Below are 22030 nucleotides of genomic sequence, written 5' to 3'. Positions count from 1 at the left end.
GTTAGTCCACTTTTACCCTGTTCTTCAATGGCCAGGACCCCCAGAGGACCCTCACAGAGCAGGTATTATTTGGGTGGTGGAACATTCTCAGCACTGCAGTGACATTGGCCTGTTAGTGGTGTGTTATTCTGTGTTGCACTGGTACGAGTGGATAAGTTTTTAAACGTTCTACTCTTAGTTCACTCTATCATACACTCCTACCTTGTTGGTCCACTTTCTAGATGTAAAGTCAAAGACAGTAGCTAATCTGTTGCTGTACAGTTGGTGTTGGTCATCCTCTAGTTCTTCATCAGTGGTCCCACAGGACGCTGTTGGCTGGATATTTTTGGACTATTCTCAGTCCAGCAGTGACATTGAGCTGTTTAAAAACTCCAGCATCACTGTTGTGTCTGATCCACTCATACCAGTGCAACACACACTAACACACCATCACCATGTCAGTGTTATAAGCAAGGACTTGTGTGACATTACTTTCTTAAAGCTGTATGCAAAAGTTTTAACACTCCTGGTCAAATGACAAGGTTTTGTTCATATTCTAAGTGAAAATATGTTAACACATTCTCTAAAAAGAACACACTCGGCATTTTTTCAGTAACTTTTAGTGCACAATTTCTATTTACTGAGCTTCACAAAGCCTAAGAAATACAGCCATGGGTAACTTGTATTACAACAGAATATAACCTGTGTCAAAAAAGGGAGATCTGTCTATTGTAGATCCAGTTAACAATAAAGCTGAGCACAGTGTATACTTAACACTGTGTCTGTAATTTAGACTAGAATTTAGAGTATTAACCACACAATGTAAGTTCAGAGAAAAAGAAGTAGAAGTAGTAAGAGAAATATGAAAGATGCTTTCAATTTTATTTTCTACAGTCATGTCACATAAAACTACACAGTCAAAAACATAACAGAAAAACAAAATACAGCTCTTAAAAAAAATAAAAATCTCAATCCAAAATGCTGCTAACTCAAGTAGTTACAACCTTTCATCCGTGTAAATATATGTGCGTGCATGGATGCGATTTTCTTTTTCTCTCTAGAGGCGAAACTGTCATCTGCATGTCACTCATCTTGTGCACGCAGAACAGTGACATCTTTACTCAACCTCATGGGCTTGGCTCGCTCTGTCTTGTGGCAAAAGAATCCAGCTCAAAAAGAAACAATCTGCACAATGAAAAATATGAGGTCACTCCTCTGTTACCAAAACCTTTAAACGAGATTATTGCATGGACAGTCTAATCTCTTAAATCTTAGTTAAGGGCTTTTAGCACAAAAACCAGAACACAGAGGTTTCAACATGTGAGCACTTCAGTGAGTTAACAGTCTTTTGAATTCTGTCTGAAGTTAATAAATGCTTTATACAGCTGAGCATTCCATGCTTTTTTGTTAGCTTGTTAGCTGTAGCTTTCCCAGTTGCAAGTAAGATGAACTTTGAGCAAGTGAGCTGCCACCATCTATCGTTATCACTACTCGTTTTTTTTTCCCCTTTTTTCTCTGTTCATCCTACTTGTTACTAGTGTGCTGGTAAGAGCATGAAACAACAGATAAATCACCAGAGTTTATCATTCCTCCAACAAAATATAAGGCATAGACACATCCAGTGACAACAGTCTATCTTCTACTAAAACTTCAAAAGGATCCTTAATTAATTCAGGTTTAGATACTCAGACTGTGATTAATCCAGGTTTAGATACTGAGACTGTGATTAATCCAAGTTTAGATACTGAGACTGTGATTAATCCATGTTTAGATAATCGGGCTGTGATTAATCCAGGTTCAGATACTCAGGCTGTGATTAATCCAGGTTTAGATACTCAGATTGTGATTAATCCAGGTTTAGATACTCAGGCTGTGATTAATCCAGGTTTAGATACTCAGACTGTGATTAATCCAGGTTTAGATACTCAGGCTGTGATTAATCCAGGTTCAGATACTCAGGCTGTGATTAATCCATGTTTAGATACTCAGACTGTGATTAATCCAGGTTCAGATACTCAGGCTGTGATTAATCCAGGTTCAGATACTCAGACTGTGATTAATCCAGGTTTAGATACTCAAGCTGTGATTAATCCAGGTTCAGATACTCAGGCTGTGATTAATCCAGGTTTAGATACTCAGACTGTGATTAATCCAGGTTCAGATACTCAGACTGCGATTAATCCAGGTTCAGATACTCAGACTGTGATTAATCCAGGTTCAGATACTCAGGCTGTGATTAATCCAGGTTCAGATACTCAGACTGAGATTAATACAGGTTCAGATACTCAGACTGTGATTAATCCAGGTTCAGATACTCAGGCTGTGATTAATCCAGGTTCAGATACTCAGACTGCGATTAATCCAGGTTCAGATACTCAGACTGTGATTAATCCAGGTTCAGATACTCAGGCTGTGATTAATCCAGGTTCAGATACTCAGACTGAGATTAATACAGGTTCAGATACTCAGACTGAGATTAATACAGGTTCAGATACTCAGACTGTGATTAATCCAGGTTCAGATACTCAGACTGTGATTAATCCAGGTTCAGATACTCAGGCTGTGATTAATCCAGGTTCAGATACTCAGACTGAGATTAATACAGGTTCAGATACTCAGACTGTGATTAATCCAGGTTCAGATACTCAGACTGTGATTAATCCAGGTTCAGATACTCAGGCTGTGATTAATCCAGGTTCAGATACTCAGGCTGTGATTAATCCAGGTTCAGATACTCAGACTGTGATTAATCCAGGTTCAGATACTCAGGCTGTGATTAATCCAGGTTCAGATACTCAGACTGAGATTAATACAGGTTCAGATACTCAGACTGAGATTAATACAGGTTCAGATACTCAGACTGTGATTAATCCAGGTTCAGATACTCAGACTGTGATTAATCCAGGTTCAGATACTCAGGCTGTGATTAATCCAGGTTCAGATACTCAGACTGAGATTAATACAGGTTCAGATACTCAGACTGTGATTAATCCAGGTTCAGATACTCAGGCTGTGATTAATCTAGGTTTAGATCCCTGGGTTGTGTAATTTTCACTGCTTGTGGTAGTTACTGTTAGTAGTTAGGGCCTCAAAAAGGCTGGATCCAGCCTTTGTAGCAAGTTTCAGCACTGTCAACTGGATACATTATCTGTAGCTGTGTGACCTCTGTAGATCAACAGTTTTGGCAAATATATGTTTGTTATGCATTTTTTTAAAAAGGTGGGGGGGCTATTTGGCAAGCACCCTATGGAAAATATCGTTTCACCATCTCTCTTCACCATTTATGTTGTCTTGATCTTTGAACAGTAGAGTTTTCTGCCCCTGTAAACCATTTTGCTCGTTTGCTGTGGGTGTGAATGACTAATTTGTACGTTGCACTCTGACAGCTAACAAGAGGAAGAAGAGGTGTGAAATACGTTATCACGTTTAAATCAAGATGGCGACTTCTTTTTTCATGGCGCTGCTTTGCCTTTGTTGTAAAGGTAAGAAATGTTTATTTATTTGTACAGTAAGTGTATATATTTATAAAAATGATCATTTATGACCGTTTATGACAGATTATTTGTTATAGATTCATTTATGTGTGTAACAATTTAAATAAAATAAAATTGGACATACAGTATTTTGCCAAAGTCTGAGACAGCCACACGTACTGTCGAAACCCATTTATTTGGGAAGTTAGCGTGCCTGTGACATGAGAATGAATACAAGTTAGAAGAATAAAAGTTGGATTCCTGTTCCTCATGTGTTTGTTTTAATCAGTAATAGTGTTGGATTAATAAAGGATTATCTTCTCTTATTAATAGTGAGTTACTATATGTTTCACTGTATAATACTGTTTCTGATCATAATTAACTCTTCAATCATCATCGTACAAATAGGAATGACCTAATCACTTGGTAATATGTGGCAGATCTTTGCCAAAGAATTTGGAGGTAGAACACAAACACAACCACATGTTTACATAATGACCAATGTGTTAATGCGCTCAGCAGTAGGAACACTGCATATATTATGTATTATACATTATTATTATTATTATTATTAGTGTTATTATTGTTATCATTATTGTTATTAATAGTAGTAGTAGTAGTAGTATTAATCATCATCATCATCATCATCATCATCATCATGGAAAGCATGAATTAGATTTGCAACCAACAGAGAACAGATTTTTTTATGAAACATGTAAGGCAGGGGTGTCAAACTCAAATTACCAAAGAGGGAGCCGGTAGAAAAAATGTAGGTCAAGGCAAGTATTCCATATTTTCCTTTCAGGCATGAATAATAATTTCATTATATGCACTCATATTAAGTCAGTGCTTAATAGCACCATCACCACAAACCAAAACTACTATAGATGATAATAATAATAATAATAATAATAATAATAATAGTGGTAATAATAACAATTATTATTGTTATTATTATTGTTGTTGTTTGTTGTTGTTGTTATTGCTATTATTATTATTATTATTATTGTCTTTACTAGTAGTGTAGTAATATCAGATTTTAGTATTTAATTGAAATAAATAAACTTACGTTTATTAATAGAATTGCAAGGGACTTGGTGGAAATGGCCTTTCTGTTGAAGGCAGGTAAAGTTTTTGCGAGTGCTGAGAATGAAGAGCAGTTATTTTTGCGTTCTCAGTGAAGTAGCATCTCCCACTGCGTGATGTATGAATGGCGGACACATGGACTTACCTTGAGAGGCCTGATGTAGTTAAAGCTCAGTTTTATTCTAAATTGAGAACTAAAAAACATATTAGGCTATTATAGCTAATGTGTGCTAAGATAATGGGCAGCAACACTTTGTGCCTTTGATATGAACCAAAAAGATGAGTAATTAATGTACAACCCAGTTTCCAAAAAAAGTGCAAAAAAAAAAAAACAAAATGCAATGATGTACAAATCATTTAATCCCTATATTTATTTGAAAATAATACTAATTTCATAAAATATAGAAACTGGGATAATGTATTGTTTTTTGAGAAATATTTACATTTTAAATTTTAATGCCTGCACCCACCACCGATGGGAGGGGCAGTAGTAGGGGTGTGGTGCATTGTGGATCGGGCAGTGTCCGAAGGCATGGGCCTTGGTGTTCTGATCCTCGGTTGCTGAAACTGGCTTTTGGAACTTGGAACGTTACCTCACTGGCGGGGAAGGAGCCTGAGTTGGTGCGCGAGGTTGAGAGATACCGGCTAGATATAGTCGGGCTCACCTCAACACACAGCTTGGGCTCTGGGTCCAATCTCCTTGAGAGGGGCTGGACTTGTGGTGTGGGCTTTCTCATAGCCCCTTGACTCGGCGCCTGTATGTTGGGGTTTTCCCCGGTGGACGAGAGGGTAGCTTCCCTACGCCTTCGGGTTGGGGAACGGGTCCTGACTGTTGTCTGTGCTTATGCACCGAACAGCAGTTCAGAATACCCAGCCTTCATAGAGTCCTTGGGAAGGGTGCTTGAAAGTGCTCCTCCTGGAGACTCGATTGTCCTACTGGGGGACTTCAACGCTCACGTGGGCAACGACAGTAAGACCTGGAGGGGTGTGATTGGGAGGAATGGCCTCTCTGATCTGAACCCGAGTGGTGTTCAGTTTTTGGACTTCTGTGCAAACCACAGCTTGTCCATAACGAACACCATGTTTGAACACAAGGATGTCCATAAGTGCACATGGCACCAGGACACCCTAGGCCGCAGTTCAATGATTGACTTTGTAGTTGTGTCAGCGGACTTGCAGCCATGTGTATTGGACACTCGGGTAAAGAGAGGAGCTGAGCTGTCAACTGATCACCACCTGGTGGTGAGTTGGATCAGGTGGTGGGGGAAGATGCTGGTCAGACCAGGCAAACCCAAACATATAGTGAGGGTTTGCTGGGAACGTCTGGCAGAAGAACCTGTCAGATTGATCTTCAACTCATACCTCCATCAGAACTTTGACCAGATATCGGGGGAGGTGGGGGACATTGACTCAGAATGGGCCATGTTCCGCTCCTCCATTGCTGAAGTGGCTGAATGTAGCTGTGGTCGCAAGGTAGTTGGTGCCTGTCGGGGCGGTAATCCTCGAACCCGGTGGTGGACACCCCAGGTGAGAGATGCCGTCAAGCTGAAGAAGGAGTCCTACCGGACATGGTTGGCCTGTAGGACACCAGAGGCAGCTGGCAGGTATCGACAGGCCAAGCGATCTGCGGCTTCAGTCGTTGCCAAGGCAAAAACCCGGGTGTGGTAAGAGGTTGGGGAGGCCTTGGAAAGTGACTTTAAGTCGGCTCCGAAAAGATTCTGGCAAACCGTCAGGCGACTCAGAAGGGGAAAGCAGTGTGCCACTAGCACTGTTTATAGTGGAGATGGTGTGCTGCTGACTTTGACTGAAGACGTCATTGGGCGGTGGAAGGAATACTTTGAGGACCTTCTCAATCCCACCAACACATTCTCCAGTGAGGAGGCAGAGTCTGGGGACACGGGAATAGGCTTGTCCATTACTGAGGCCGAAGTCGCTAAGGTAGTTAAAAAGCTCCTTGGCGGCAGGGCTCCAGGGGTGGATGAGATCCGTCCCGAGTTCCTCAAGGCTCTGGATGTTTTGGGGCTGTCTTGGTTGACACGCCTTTTCAACATTGCGTGGACATCGGGGGTGGTGCCACTGGATTGGCAGACTGGGGTGGTGGTGCCTCTTTTTAAAAAAGGGGACCGGAGGGTGTGTTCCAACTACAGGGGAATCACACTCCTCAGCCTCCCTGGCAAGGTCTATGCAGGGGTACTGGAGAAGAGAGTCCGGCTCATAGTTGAACCTCGGATTCAGGAGGAGCAGTGCGGGTTCCGCCCTGGTCGTGGAACACTGGACCAACTCTTTACCCTCTCCAGGATTCTGGAGGGTTCATGGGAGTTTGCCCAACCAGTCCACATGTGCTTTGTGGATTTGGAGAAGGCATTCGACTGTGTTCCCTGGGGTATTCCGTGGGAGGTGCTTCGGGAGTACGGGGTACATGGCTCTTTACTACGAGCCATTCAGGCCCTGTACAAACAAAGCAGGAGTTTGGTTCGCATGGCCGGCAGTACGTCAGACTTGTTCCCAGTGAGAGTTGGACTCCGTCAGGGCTGCCCTTTGTCACCGATTCTATTCATAATTTTTATGGATAGAATTTCTAGGCGCAGTCAGGGGATGGAGGGTGTCTGGTTTGGTGACCTCAGGGTCACATTGCTGCTGTTTGCAGATGATGTGGTCCTATTGGGGACATCAGGCCGTGAACTTCAGCTTTCACTGGATCGGTTTGCAGCCCAGTGTGAAGCGGCCGGAATGAGGATCAGTACCTCTAAATCCGAGGCCATGGTTCTCACGCGGGAAAGGGTGGAGAGCCCTCTCTGTGTCAGGCATGAGCTCTTGATTCAAGTGGAGGAGTTTAAGTATCTCGGGGTCTTGTTCACGAGTGATGGTACAAGGGAGCGGGAGATTGACAGGCGGATTGGTGCTGGGTCAGCAGTTATGCGGGCTCTTTACCGGTCTGTTGTGGTAAAGAAAGAGCTGAGCCATAAGGCAAGGCTCTCGATTTACTGGTCGATCTACGTTGGGTAATGACCGAAAGAACGAGATCGCAAATACAAGCGGCCGAAATGAGTTTCCTCCGCAGGGTGGCTGGACTCTCCCTTTGAGATAGGGTGAGAAGTTCGGTCATCCGGGAGGGACTCAAAGTAGAGCATCTGGTTAGGATGCCTCCTGGACGCCTACCTTGGGAGGTGTCACAGGCAAGTCCACCGGGGAGGAGACCCCGGGGAAGACCCAGGACACGCAGGCGTGACTATATCGCCCAGCTGGCCTGGGAGCGCCTAAGAATCCCTCCCAGGGATCTAGTGGAAGTGGCTGGGGAAAGGGAGGTCTGGGCCTCATTGCTCAGGATGCTGCCCCCGCGACCCGAACCCCGGAGAAGCGGAAGATGATGGATGGATGGATGGATGCCTGCAACATGTTTCAAAATATTTGGGACAGTGGCGACAGAAAGGTAAATTTGTGCAATTCTAAAAAAAAAAAAACACCTGATGGGACATCTTACAACTAATTAGGTTAATTGGCAACATGTCAGGAACATGATTGGGAATAAAAACAGCATCTCAGAGAGGCTGAGCCTATCAGAATTAAAGACGAGGGGTTTGCTACTCTGTGAAAGATTGTGCAGGCAAATTGTGCAGAAATTCAAGAATAACATTTCTTAATGTAAAATAATGAAGAACTTGGGGATTTCATCATCTACAGTACATAACATCATTAAAAAATTCAGAGAATCAGGAGAAAACTCTGGTTTTCGGCTCTGTCTCTTAAATACAACGTTCACTGGCTGTGATCATTGGGCCTTCAGATGGCACTGCAAACAATTTTGTATTGCAAATAAATTTTCTGTGGACCTGAGTTCATTTAAGATGGACTGCAGTGAAGTAGAAAAGTGTTCTATGGCCCGTTTAATCAAAATCTGAATTTATTTTTGGAAATCATGAATGCCGCTTCCTCCAGGCTAAAGAGAGGGGGCTTGTTATCAGCATACAGTTCAAAAGCCAGCATTGAAGATTGAATGGGGGTGCATTAGTGCCTATGGCACTGATAGCTTGCACATCTGTGATGGTACCATTAATGATGAATGATATCCAGATGACGTCTTTTTCAGGGAAGGCCTTGTTTATTTTAGCACAGCAATGCCAAACCACATTCTGCATGTTGTCTCATTTGTAGGCTGATGTGCAAATTAGTTTACAGTGCCAAATAACAAGTGATTTAGCTTTTTGGGATTGCTGATCAAAACAAACGTGAGAGACACCAGTGAGTACAGTGTGGTGTGGTGCATTCCACTCCCTCTGAGGATTACTCTTTCTGTTAATTATGATACTGGATATAATCTTTTATATTTTAGATACTGCATACTCTGCAGTGTATTTCATTTTTTATTATTAGTTAACAGTTCACCAGGAGCCTTGTAAAATTCAGCTATTGAGCAATTAATGTTGAATTAATCAGTAATTTATGAGTAGTTATTTGAAGAAACTGTAGTTTCCAGGATATTTCAGTTTTCTAGGAGATATATCAGACTCAGTAATTGTTGTTTAGTTGATAGTAAACTATCCTTTTCATTAGTTCACTATTACCTGCTGAGTGATTAACTAATGCTCCTTGTTAGTTGATGATCATTACAGTGTATGTAAAGCACTATGTGTTCATCCCTGCTTGGTTCCTGAATAGTTACCTCTGAACTATGAAACTGTTTTGTGAGGTGTTACCAGAGATGGAATGGAATGGAATACAAGTTTTAGGAATATGCATTCCCAGTACTGAAATTAAGTAGCTTTATTCAGTCTGAGTTCCATTTTGTAAATTCAGTATTCAAAGTTATTTTATATTTCTAAAATACATTTTTAGAATACTTATCCACTTAATTAAAAAAAAATCAAAAGAAACAACATCAGTGCTTGGTTATTAAAAATGGCATATGGCAATCATGCCCGGTAGACAAATTCTAAAGAGGATAAATGAATGGTTTCTTTACAAACACTGAAGTTCCTGCTAAAGCCTGAGTAGACTGATCAAACAATGTGATGACTGAGCACTTATGAGGGATGTTTGCAGGTGTGAGTTTAGCATTGGTGATGTATTGAACTCCTGCCTGAGGATTGTTAAGCGTAGTAGTGGACTGAAGCAGACAGTGTGAGAGAAAGAAAAACGAGAATTTTCACAATTGAATTTAATTGATGAACAAAATGTCCTGAAATGTATTAAAAGAATAACTACATGAATAAAACTGCCTAGTTTTATTCAGCAACAGCATGGAGCAATGTGAATTGAGTTAAAAAACTTCTCCTATGTTTAAGATGTACTAGAATAGTATTCTAAATGTGTTCTGAATATGTTACTTTGTATGCATTGTAATCAAATACATTATTGAATGCATTTAGGACTGTGTACTCAATATTCAGCCATCACTACTTTCTTAAAGTCCCCAAAGTTGCCAGTTTTCATTTAATAAAAGACTGATTAGATGAAGTAGTTCTTGAACTGTAACTGTACTTGGTTTGACTTCTTCTGGAAGCATGTTAATGACTAAGCTAACACAGCTATAAAATCACAACATATAATTTCTATGTATTAATTCTAACATTTTAATTTAAAACACTCAATAACCCCAGAAAAGCCTAAAATATTTTGCAAGATTTTAGTACAGTGTTATTAAAATAAGGAAGCTATCTGGTAGTAGAAGTAGTAGTTGAATCTGGTATTTACTAAACCTGGCTGTACATTTCCTTCTTTGCTCCAAAATGCAGGTCTCATGGCTAAATGGTCAATGACCATGCCAGACGTGGTATATGGGGAAACTGGAAACGATGTTGTTCTACCCTGCCACTTCACTTCTCCCCATAAAAACTACATGGGAAATATAACTGTACGTTGGCGTAAGGATGAGGCTTTCGTTGGAGCCCACATTTTCAGTTGTTCAAATAAGAATGAATTAGACTGCAAGAAATCAGATAGCCATTACTCATTTTCTGGCAACCTGAGGAAGAATGACCTCTCGCTGAAGATAACAGCTGCCAAATCTGATGATGCAGGAAAGTACTTCTGTCGGGTGGAGCTGAGCAACAGAGCAGACACGTTTGAAAGTTCTAAAGGAACTGAGCTGATTATCTCAAGTAAGTGTTTAGTTTGATTCTTGAGTTCACTAGTGGATGGCAAAACAGAAACAGCTGTGGATTTTTTTCAGACCTGAATCAAGAGTGGAGCTTGATCTTCCCTTGGCATTCTGCCATGTCTTGCAGGGCTGTTTGAAGTCACTTTTTTTTTTCATTGTTGAATCATTTTTGAACTCATTTTTCATTTGTTTCTCTTTGACTTTCTGTTCCTTATGAATACGGAATATCTTTTGTCTAATCTCGTCAAAAATATCTCTGCAAAATGCAATTTTGACTGAGCATTAAATAAAAGAAAGGTCTAACTTTTGCACAGTATTGTACTTTTTTTTTTGGGGGGGGGGGGGTTTGAGGCTAGTCTGTGATATGCATGGGTGGAAAAAGCACTGAAACTTAAGGAAAAATATTGCTACTGTAGTGATAGTGTAGTGATCTCAAGAATAAACAAGTAGTTTATTGGAAAATTTCTCAAGAAATCAAATTACTTGTTTGTACATCTGCAATCATAACTTGATCTTTCTGAATTGACATGATAAACTAAAGCAAAACTTAATATTATTTGAAAAATACACATTTTGAGTGCTGAGAATGATCACAGCACTCTGCTAGTGCACAGTTACACATCATTCTGTGAACTGAATAAAGAACATGGTGTACATTAAAACGCATGATTAGAAGATTCTATTTTAAGGCTTCCTAGTTTATCTAGGAGGTTTATATATGATTTAGAGTCAAAATTACAGGTATGTAATTCAATTCATGATGTCATTTTTAGTGACATTCCTACTGCCCATTAGCTCCCTGAATGTTAGCATACACTAATAGGTGTGAACCTCAACAAACAGTATCCAGAAACTGTATAAATATACTGATACCTGGAAAATACATTTCCACAGTTAAACTCATTAACAACAGCAGTTCATCCAGTGTTGATTTTCTTTACGGTTGTATATTCCTCTGGTAATCATACATTTCACACACATCAGAATTTTTGGGGGGACGTTTCACTTTATTTCACTACTTTCTCCTCTAGAGTGGTCAATTTCCGTCCCAGAGGCTGTAGATGGTGAGATAGAAAAAGACGTTATGCTCCCATGCAGCTTCACAGGACAGCACGAAGACATGACTGTGGTTTGGAGGATAAAGCACCATCTCACTGGACCCATCATCTTCACATGCTTGAGCAAGCTGGACCCCTCAGGGAAAGACCAGAACTGTTCTGCTTCAGCTGGACGCTACTCCATATCTGGCAATCGAGAAACACAAAACATCTCTCTGATGATAAAGAATGCGAGAGTCACTGATGAAGAGAAGTATTACTGCTGGGTGAAGCTTGAGGGAAGCACCGACAGATATGAAAATCTGAAAGGAACGCAATTAACTGTAAAGGGTATAACATCCAAAATCCTAATAATATCTACATTTTTTTTTTTTATCTTTTTTTTTGTTGTTTGTTTTCTGTTCCAGTGGTTACCAAGCATTTAGATCGATATCCTGCATGCACATCTATGCACATACACAGTCAAAGTTTAGACACCACTGCTCAAATGATCTGTTTTTTGTTGATTGCTAAGTGAAGTTAACCCGTCCTCTACAGAGAACACACTTCTGCCCAATTTATTGCACAATAACTGCTTATTTGCTGGTTGTCACGATTGGCCCCTCCCAGTCCGGTCCATGTGTTCCTGTTGTTTTGGTTTACCCATGTGTGTTTGTTTTGTGCCAGCCCCCTCATTTCATGACTCCACCACTGATTGTTGCCACCTGGTTTTCACCTGTCCCTTGTCTTCCCGGTGTGTATTTAAGCCCTGTGTTTGCCCTTTGTGTTTGCTGGTCTTTGTTTGATGTACGTTTGTCTGAATTGTTGTCTGCTGTGTTGGTGGTTCTGGTTTATGTTGTCTGCCCCCGAGCTATCCGTGTTGGCCATCTGACTTTGGACCATCTTGACCATGACCCTGGATTTGCCCCCAATAAATCTTGCTTATCTCAGCGTATGTGTCCGCTAGGTATCCACCAAAGTGGCCAGTGGCCAGTTATTTATTTCTTTTACTCACACAGCAGTTCCCATGGTCAGAAGTTTATTCACAAAGTCAAGAATTATGTGACTGGACTATTAAACTCATTAAACTTAATCTTCTCTTTTTAAATCACTCATTAATCCCTCTTCTCTCTATGTTGTGTCAGTGCCACGTGTTCTAGAGAGCATTTACATTCGTACTTATGGGTCTGGAGAGCAGTTTGTGACCTGTGATGTCATGGGGAGGCCTCCTCCAGTGGTCACTTGGATAGAGCCTGAGAATATTTCCTCATCCATGACATCAGTCAAAGCAAGTCTCGTCAGAGCTTCATATTCTGTCCCTGTATCTCTGCACAACAGCAGATATACCTGCCAAATATCTGATGAAAAGGAGCCACAGCAACTGTCCTTATTCCACCACAAGCTGCCAGAGCGTCAAGACATGTGGATCATTCTTCCAGTCTTCATGGCCTTTTTGAACCTTTTTTCCATTTCTTTCACAGTATCAATCATTTTGATAGCGCTTTATAAGAATGGTACGCAGCATCCACAGGTGTCATTTCGAGAGTGAGACTGTCAGAGACAAGAAAAATAACCTCTTTGTATTTACTCTTTTATAGAATCCAAGCCAGAAGGCACTGTGAATGCAGTTGTCGTGCAGACTAGTACATACCAAAGGCCTGGTTCATTAATGCAGTAAGTACTTGTTACTGTCCTAACTTTCTTGAATTTTATTGAAATAATATTGCAAAATAATTCAAGCTATACACATTTTTTCCACTTCATTATTGTAGCATTGTCATTTTTTGCAATTTTGCATAAAAAAAGTTAACCTTGCATAGTGTTAAATTTGATCATGAATGGACCAATAGAAATACTCCCCAAATAAATGAAAAAATAGCTTGTTACATTGATTTCCATTACATGTTAAGATGATTGTAGTGAGTTATTCACATAACACAATCTCAACCCTAAATGCCCTAAATATGAATCCTGAATAATAACATTAGTAAATGTTAAATATTGTCTTAAAAGAAACTTGTGTCCATAAAATGGCTTTGTTTCACTCAAACACAAAAATGATGGTTAGTGTGTGTGTGTGTGTGTGTGTGTGTGTGTGTGTGTGTGTGTGTGTGTGTGTGTGTGAGACTTACTGTCCCTGCATTTACTTAAATTGTGTTTGCTCTGGAATTTCACAGGGATGAAGGAATATATGCAAATGAGTTGTGAATCTGCACCTGTTGCTGGATCAACAGTATCAAAGAACTGTTCTTTTTGTTCTGTTCTGTCTGCTTCAGTCTTTTTATCTGTTCTCTAACAACCTTAATGCTACATTACTCACTTTTGTTGATTATTTTATGTTTAATTCTTTGTGTCTGCACTTCTTTTTTTATTGTTACATTGTTATCCTTAAGTCTATGTTGTGCATGTACAGTAATATGCAAATGTTTAGACACCCTCAGTTAAATGATGTTAACATATTCTCTACAGTATACAAGATATAATGTGCCATAACTTTGACACAAACCCCATTTTATGTTATATCTTTTGCCAAACATGTTAAATTCAGTACATTTACAGTAATAGTGCATTAAAATGCTCCGAAGTATGTTCTCTGTCATTGTAATTGAGCCGAGGCGCCCCGACTTATTTCTTTGTGTATTTCTTCACCTTTGACAAAATATCATTTAATTTGTTGGTTAAAATTGTTCATAGCCTATGAATTTAACTTTTCACTAGTTTCTCTGTTTGTTAACAGTATCCTACAATGTGAATCATTAATATGTTAAGGGGTATATTGTTGAAAGTTTTAAAATACCATCTAGATGTCCATGTTCAAGCATTTATACAGTTTTATATCCAAGGTCCTGCTCTCTGAGAATTTATCTTACATTTTAATATACAAAACAAATGAATGATTTTTTTTTTTATTCAGATTTTTGATTGAGTAATAAAACATTGTGTATAACACTGATTGACTCGAATAATTATGTGGTCTATCATGGTCACAACAAAATTACAGATGGTAGTTTAAAACAGCCTTTTACATAGTTGGTGCTTTATTGTGATTAGTGCTGGTTAGATTTGGTTACACTGAAAAAAGTGCTGTCCTATAAAAAGTGCTGTCCTATAAAAAGTGCTGTCCTATAAAAAGTGCTGTTCTATAAACACAATGTATTTTACAGTTTTGCCTTTCAGTTTATTTACTTCGGCAGGAACTGTGCTGATATAATACATTTTATTCATGTAAAAATGATGTACACTTTGAAATAAAGCAGTTTTAAAGCACTCCTCACCATGAGGTATGGTTTCAAATTTATTTCTTGCCAGCAAATAAAATATTTTGTGAATCCACTTTTTCTTTTTTAAGATTCACATTAATATTATAGTTTATATATGACTGCAAAAGTCCGAAACTAACTTTCGTTTACAAGTCATTCCTTTTTCAGGAGATTTCTTCTTGCACAAAGAAAAAGAAACTAAAAAGAAAATAAGATAATAAAGAAAATATGTGAAAGAAATCAGTATTTCCCAAACTGGAGCTTTGGAAAATCCTAATTACTATGCAGAACCTGACAGACCAAAACTGTCACCATTAGATAAACCACATATAAAGCTTTTATCTTAGAGAGACTTTTCAAACTTTTCAAACAAGTACTTGATTACTTCTTCTCAAAATCATCCTCAAAAACAATAATATGTAACTTGACAGAACTGTTCAGACATGTGTGGTTAAAACCAGTGTGGCCTAACTGGTTTGGACATGTTCCAAAATCATGGTCAAAAAACAGGCCGGATCCAAAGTCAGATCCAAAACAAGCCAGATACAATGATAGAGAACCATAACAAGAATCAGGTCTAGGCAAACAATATCCAAATAGAGAGCAGGCAAAAGGGCAAAGTGAAAAAATACAGAAGTTAGATACACAGGAAGTCAACCAAAACATGCGAAAGAACACTCAGTACTTCTATAACAGAAGAAGTATCTCACAATGAGCTAAACAAAAAAACCAACTGAACTAATCACAGGATAAAAGAAGCAGGTGAGACAAATCTGTAGTCTGGTGAGGCAGAGCTCTGGTAGGTGGAATGCTGTATACAGTGGGTCCCAATTCAGGGGCTGAATCCTTAGTAGAGCTGCAGCTCCGCTGTTCCTGCCCCTGCTGTTGCACCACGAAACATCACTCCTCTCAAGTTCTTTCAAATTTCTTTAAAGATGGAGCCAGAAACTTTTTTTCTATTTATTAGAGCTGGAGATGCGGTTAGAGATAGAGAGAATGCATGAGTGAATGCCTGAAATCTCTGTACAAATGGCAAATCTGCTCCACTTTAATACAATAATTATATTAACTTAAAATGTAAACAGACAGCTTTAATATATCAGTTTCACTGAGCCTGTAAAGTGATGTACAGAAAGTTGCAGAGAATGGCATTATTAAAGAAAAATCCTTTTTTCCCTTTTTCTTGTCTTTCTGTTACAGTGGTTTTGCATTTTATTTGTTTGTTTTTTATTGTTTAGTTCATGACACTCATTATAGGTTTGTTGATATGTAAATATTTATACCAAATTAAAAAAGTAACTGCACATTTTACAGGTTAATTACTGGGTGATGAGCTGCCAGAATATACAGCTCTACAATGAACTGACCTGAGCCTCAGTCTCTTTACATGTCCTTAGAGGGTGTCAGACTTTAGAACTCAATCATAGCCAGGATTGAACTCAGTCGTAGCTTAGGTTGAACTTAGTTGAGGTTGAGCTTGGGTTGAAGAGACATAGCTGGGTTAACCTCAGTCATAGCCAGGTTGAACTCAGTAATAGCTGTGTTGAACTCAGTAATAGCTGTGTTGAACTCAGTAATAGCTGTGTTGAACTCAGTTATAGCCTGGGTTGAACTCAGTCATAGCTGAGTTGAGCTCAGTCTTAGCTGGCTTGAAATCAGTTATAGCTGAGTTGAACTCACATGAACTCACACTGTGACTGTAGGAGTGATACAATATTTTTCCATGGCCCACATCAACAATCTGATTGGTCACCGCTCAACTGATTTGCATAAAGTTTGTCCAGAAGTAGACAGCAGCGTGCTGGTGTGCAGCAGTGGTTTGGCATGTCTTCTCTATCGTCTTCTCTTGCTTCAACATAGCACTACATGACACACTCAGTTTAATGTAAGTTACCCAACAAAAAAAACAAAAACAAAAAGAATCAAATAAAAAATGGCAATTTTAGAATCCCCCCCCCATTTAAAACACATCCCAGCATCCCTACTGTATGTTATTTTTTCAGTTAATCTCAGGAAGTAAATAGAAGGCCATGGAAATTGCTCCCTGTAAAGGATGTTTTAATGTATTTTCACTTACAAAATCAGCAAAACATGTCATTTGAACAGGGTTGTTCTAATCTTTGCATGCCACTGTATTTGACATCTTACTGACAGAACAGGAAGTGTGAACATTTGAGTGAAAACACCACTGTGAACAAAAGTCACACTTGGTTCTTGATGTACAGACTGGACAGATGGTACAGACTGTGAATGAAGCTTCTCGCGGTTAACTTTCATTGAGTGTTTGCTTTGAGCAGTGCATTTTCTGCTTCTGATTCTTGAATATTTAACCAGCAGTTCAACTTAAATTTATTTCTGCCTGATCTACAATTTTGAGTTAATTGAACACTAAACAGTAAGTTAACCAAACAACATTTTCTCTTAAGCAAACTTATTATCTGATCTTCAGTTAATTTGCCATCTATGTTAGGTTATGTTTTCCAGTTAAAACAACAAATTTTTTTACAGTGCACAGAAATTTAAGTAATTTCATTATCAGGACATCATAGGTTTGAACCCACGATGAACTTGGAGCCTTGAAAATGCCTGGTAGCACTGTGTGATGGAAGTCCCACCTCGTGGGGAAATTGTAAAAATGTTAAATATATTGATTCTATATTGTTTATGTAAATAAGATACGCTACTAAAAAAACATGAGTCAGGAGACGTTTTTAACTGGACTAAGAAGTTTGAGTTGGGTAACTCTAGGGCCTTCAGGTTGAATTAACTTAAAAGAAGCTGTGTAATAAGTGAACTTATCATTTTAAGTTGAGCTGACTTTTTCATTTTTTACATTGTGGAGGCCTCAGTTTTTGGACCGTGCATTTTTGTTCTTCAATAATTGATGGAAAAACACATTTCACACACAGAGAGCCAACACTCTCCAACACTCCCTGATAACAGATTTAGAGGGAATGAAAAATATCAGTCAAATTCTGTTCCAATGGTGCAATAGCCGTATATGGCACTTGCAGAAAGTGGTTACCACTGCATTAGATTACATTGTGAGAAAGTATTTAATATTAAGAGATCTTACTATTCTAAGCTCATCACTTTGTTCAGTGGAAATGGCCACTTCAGGTGTACTTCCCAGCAGTGCCTGTCTTCCTAAATACTTACTATAAGTTACATAGCTAGTTTTTTATTTGATCTCTTAGACTTCAAACAAGTGCAAGGTACACCAGTAGGCCTAAATCATAATTTTACAGGAGAAGACAAAATATATTCTCAACTTTTAATGTAACTTCATGAAAAGATGTTTTATTCCAAGTGATTTTAGGGATCCATGCATCATGAGATTTGTGTGAAAGGGCAGCTGCCATGTTCATATGATGTAGAATGTATAAAAAATTAATGAAAATTGACAGCAACGATATGCTGGTATTGATGGTGATTAGTATAACTTCTATTGCTGCTGACCAGCATACCAGTTTGCTACCTATGCAGGTATTTCCTGCAGGGAAGTAATGAAATGCTCTCCAAATAATGCAAATTATGCAAAAGTTAAAGCCAACTGTATTTCAGTCATTTGGTACACAGCTTTATAGATGTGTAGTGCATTATTTGTGTGTAAAGGTCATGAAAGTTGTGGTAAAAGCCAAATGAACTAGTTTTGTTCAACTCAAAAAAATGACTTTGAATGAAACAGTTGTTCATTTAACCCCATAAAATTCTAGGCTTATCACATACAAAGGCTTATTAGTCAGTAACTACAGGGACTTCAATGCAAACTCGTTGAGCCATTTTTTAGGTTATAGAAGTGTGTAATGAAACAGCCATTTAAGGGCTTAAATTGTTTATTTAATTTGAATAAAACTAGTTAATTTACTTGTTGCCACAGTATTTCTTTAGGTTCAACTTGCAAACCATTTTTACAGTGTTGTTGTCAGTAATAGTAGTCAGTAATAACTCATGCACTATGAACACCATGACTCTAAATCTATTAATAGCAAGCTGAATGACTACAATGATGCAGGCACCTCTTACATAAGCTACTGTGAGACTTGCATGCCATCAAAGATTATTTACATGTACAACAATAACAAACCTTGGTTCTTCAATGTGATCAGGAAAGGTGATTGTGACAGATACATCGGGTCAAATTATTCACTCAACAAAGGAGTCAAAACAGCTAAATGGAAGGCCATTTCTTCTCAAACTGCTGTTCCTCCATCTGCAAACCATAACCTGCAAGCTTAATGCATTAAACATAACACCAGGCCCCCTGTTCGCAAACCACATCTTCCACATGCAACCCCAGTATGGTTTCAGTCATCTACTAAATGCTATCTCTAGCCTCTTTACACCTCCTGTTTGGACATCACCACAACCCCCTCTCCACCACCCCCATCACCATCAGTAAACAGCACGTCAGCCGTGTTCTCAGAAAACAGGAGATTAGAAAAGCTGTGGGCCCTGATGGTGTCTGATGGTTTCTTCAATCAGTCTGTGACTCTTTCTATTGTACCTGTGTGCTTTAAGACCTTTGTACTCATACCTTTCTAAAAAAGCAGAAGATCTCCTGCCTGAATCATTACAGACAAGTTGCCCTAATATCTGCACTCATGAAGTGTTTTGAGAGACTTTTACTTAAGCATCTCAGTGTCATGACTGATGCCGTCCAGCTCCCTCTCTGCAGTCCGTATGTAGTCACCATTTACAGGTCTGTAAATGATGCCATTCATTTGGCTCTGTTCTATATCCTGCAAAATTTGGATGGCCCTAACAGTTAACACAGCTTGCATGCTGTTTGTAGAGTTTAGCTCTGCATTCAACCACCTTTCTTGACCTTATACTTCATGAACTGTGGCAGCTCAACGTTCCCCATCTGTCTGCAACTGGATCCACAACTTCTTGTCTAACAGGAAACAGTTGTCAGGGTGGGTACCCTCTTTGCCTCACCACAGGGATGTGTGCTCTCTGCCATGCTCTATTCTCTGCACACCAGTGACTATGTAAATGTTGTACATTTGCAGATGACACTACTCTGGTCTCACCTCAAACAATGATGAGTCTACATATTGGAAGGAGGTAACGTGGCTGGTTTCATAGTACAGAGCTAACAACCTGGAGCTAAACACATAAAAAACTGGGCAGATCACCATTTATTTCAGTAAGAAATCCACCCATATAATAACACCCATTTAGAGGATTGCGCAAAGTCCAGTGACTGGGGTTGGAGTGAAAGCTGAAATCGAACAAGTTCTGTGGTGTGTGCAGAGAGTGTTGTCCACTCTTTGCTGTGGTTGAGCTACTATCACGCTCATGCTTTTTTCTGAGACTCTGATTTCCCCCTTTTTTTGTGTTAGCGCCATTGCCAGTCAGTGAGTGTGTTTACATGCACATAATCCGATAAGAAAAAATCTGATTTTGTTCAGTAATCTGTTCACTTATTGTTATGGGCAGTATGTCTTTGTGTTTGTATGTGTCCGTTTGTGTCTGCTGTGTTTTTTCCATTACAGTTCCCATTCAGTTTACCTGTGTTCCAGTCCAGGTCTTTCACTGCCAGCCTACACCTGTCCCGTGATTTGGTTGTCCAGTTTAAAAATAGTACTGTATTGGAGTTTTCGAGAGAGAGAGAGATTTCTGCTTTGTGATTGTTGTTCATTGTGTTTATTCTGATTGATTGATTTGGGCCTGACCTTTTGCTTGTTTTTGTTGTGTTTGTTTATTTGTGTCACTAGGTTAGTTAGTTGTTTGTGAGTCTAGTTATCTGAGGTTTTTGTTTATTATTTTGGCCTTGGTCACTTCTGTAGTTGGTACTGGTGTTTGTCTTTGTCAAGTTCACTTTAAAGCCCAATACACTTTCTTTCACTGTTCCTCTGTGACTTGTGTGGTTATCTTAAACCAACATACACCTTGACGGTAATATTCATACTACCAAGCTGCTACGATCCTTTACCCCTAGACAGGGTCCTAACAGTTATTGGGGGCTCGTCTCTTGTTTTTCCTCCTCGTTCGTTGTTGTTTTGCGTTGTTTTTAGGCTTTGTTTGTTCTGGCTGGTGTTTTCTTTGTTTTGTTTTTATTTGGGGGGAGGGTCGAGTAGTACTAATGGCTCAGTTTGACTTGGTTACGTTTACTCTTGACCCTACATTGTTGGAGCAATTTGATAAGTGCCTTAATGCCAACCTACTTTTAGTGGCTGATTTTTTTCTATTGATGTGATTTGCTCTGCTCGAAAATGCACTTGGGTAATCAGATAATATAAAACTCTATGTCTACATGAGTCAAGCAGTAATCAGTAAACTCCCAGAATAAGACATGACATAACAATAATGTTAAACTCATCATTATGCTGCAGCCTTTTTTTAACATCAAGTCTCTTTAGCAGAAAATATAAATACACATCATTCAGGAGAAGAAATCCTTCATTTCTTCAGACATGCAGTGGTTTCAGCGTCACTCTAAAAGCGTTTCTTACTGCCTTGTGGGTGATATTTTAATCATTGCTTACTTCTGGACTCTTTTCACATATGCTCAGACTGAGAAATCTGCAATTTATCAGAGTAAGAGTCCATATGCAATCAATGAGCTAAAATCCAGCTCACTTTATCAATCAGACTTCCAGGCTCCAATCTAAGAAATCAGAGTATGCTGTTTTGAATTATTAAATGCATGTAAATGCACTCAGTGAACACTTCAAAATAGAAATGAGTGGAAGGTGTTTATTATCCATCCGAATGTGGAATAGATATTTGACACATAATTTTTAAATACAGTCATCATTTTTGCATATTGCGGTATACCATATTGCATTATTATACCACCCAAGCCTAGTTTATTATAGGCAACATGTAATTGCCAAAATTATGCCAATGACATAGCTAGATATAGCATCATCGCTGTGAGGTCAGCCACTAAACTAGCCAGCTAGTCAGAGTCAAGATGGAAATGAAACTGAGAGCCTAGCATTTAATACACAGCACACCTCAGTAGGCGAAGACTAAGATTTAAAATCCTTCCTTATTTAATTTTGTTTAATAAAGTAGTGATAAAGCAGTGCACTTTTCCTGTTTGCCTTGTTTAAAGAGATCTTATTTAAATTTGTTTGAACGCTT

At 39.1% G+C, this 22030-nt stretch overlaps 1 protein-coding gene across 1 annotated transcript; it reads left to right on the top strand.

Moving 5' to 3' along the window:
* The first annotated feature begins 10296 nt into the window (after window positions 1–10296).
* On the top strand, window positions 10297–13221 carry LOC119261869 (sialic acid-binding Ig-like lectin 15). Its single transcript, XM_037531882.1, has 4 exons — window positions 10297–10636; window positions 11549–11596; window positions 11652–12023; window positions 12818–13221. Exons 1-4 carry the CDS (start codon window positions 10297–10299, stop codon window positions 13219–13221), a joined length of 1164 nt encoding a protein of 387 aa, XP_037387779.1.
* Window positions 13222–22030: the final 8809 nt, after the last annotated feature.

This window comes from Pygocentrus nattereri, chromosome 20, assembly GCF_015220715.1.
Source record: "Pygocentrus nattereri isolate fPygNat1 chromosome 20, fPygNat1.pri, whole genome shotgun sequence".
Classification (NCBI taxonomy): Eukaryota; Metazoa; Chordata; class Actinopteri; order Characiformes; family Serrasalmidae; genus Pygocentrus; species Pygocentrus nattereri.
This window is presented reverse-complemented; position numbering and strand designations above follow the sequence as displayed.

What these genes read in the sequence shown, in the direction of transcription:
- LOC119261869 (XM_037531882.1), top strand. Translation starts at nt 10,297, where the DNA reads ATGCCAGACGTGGTATATGGGGAAACTGGAAACGATGTTGTTCTACCC. An exon ending in AACTGAGCTGATTATCTCAA is followed by an intron (nt 10,637 to 11,548) that starts GTAAGTGTTTAG and finishes CATTAACAACAG; the next exon opens with CAGTTCATCCAGTGTTGATT. An exon ending in GGTTGTATATTCCTCTGGTA is followed by an intron (nt 11,597 to 11,651) that starts ATCATACATTTC and finishes ACTTTATTTCAC; the next exon opens with TACTTTCTCCTCTAGAGTGG.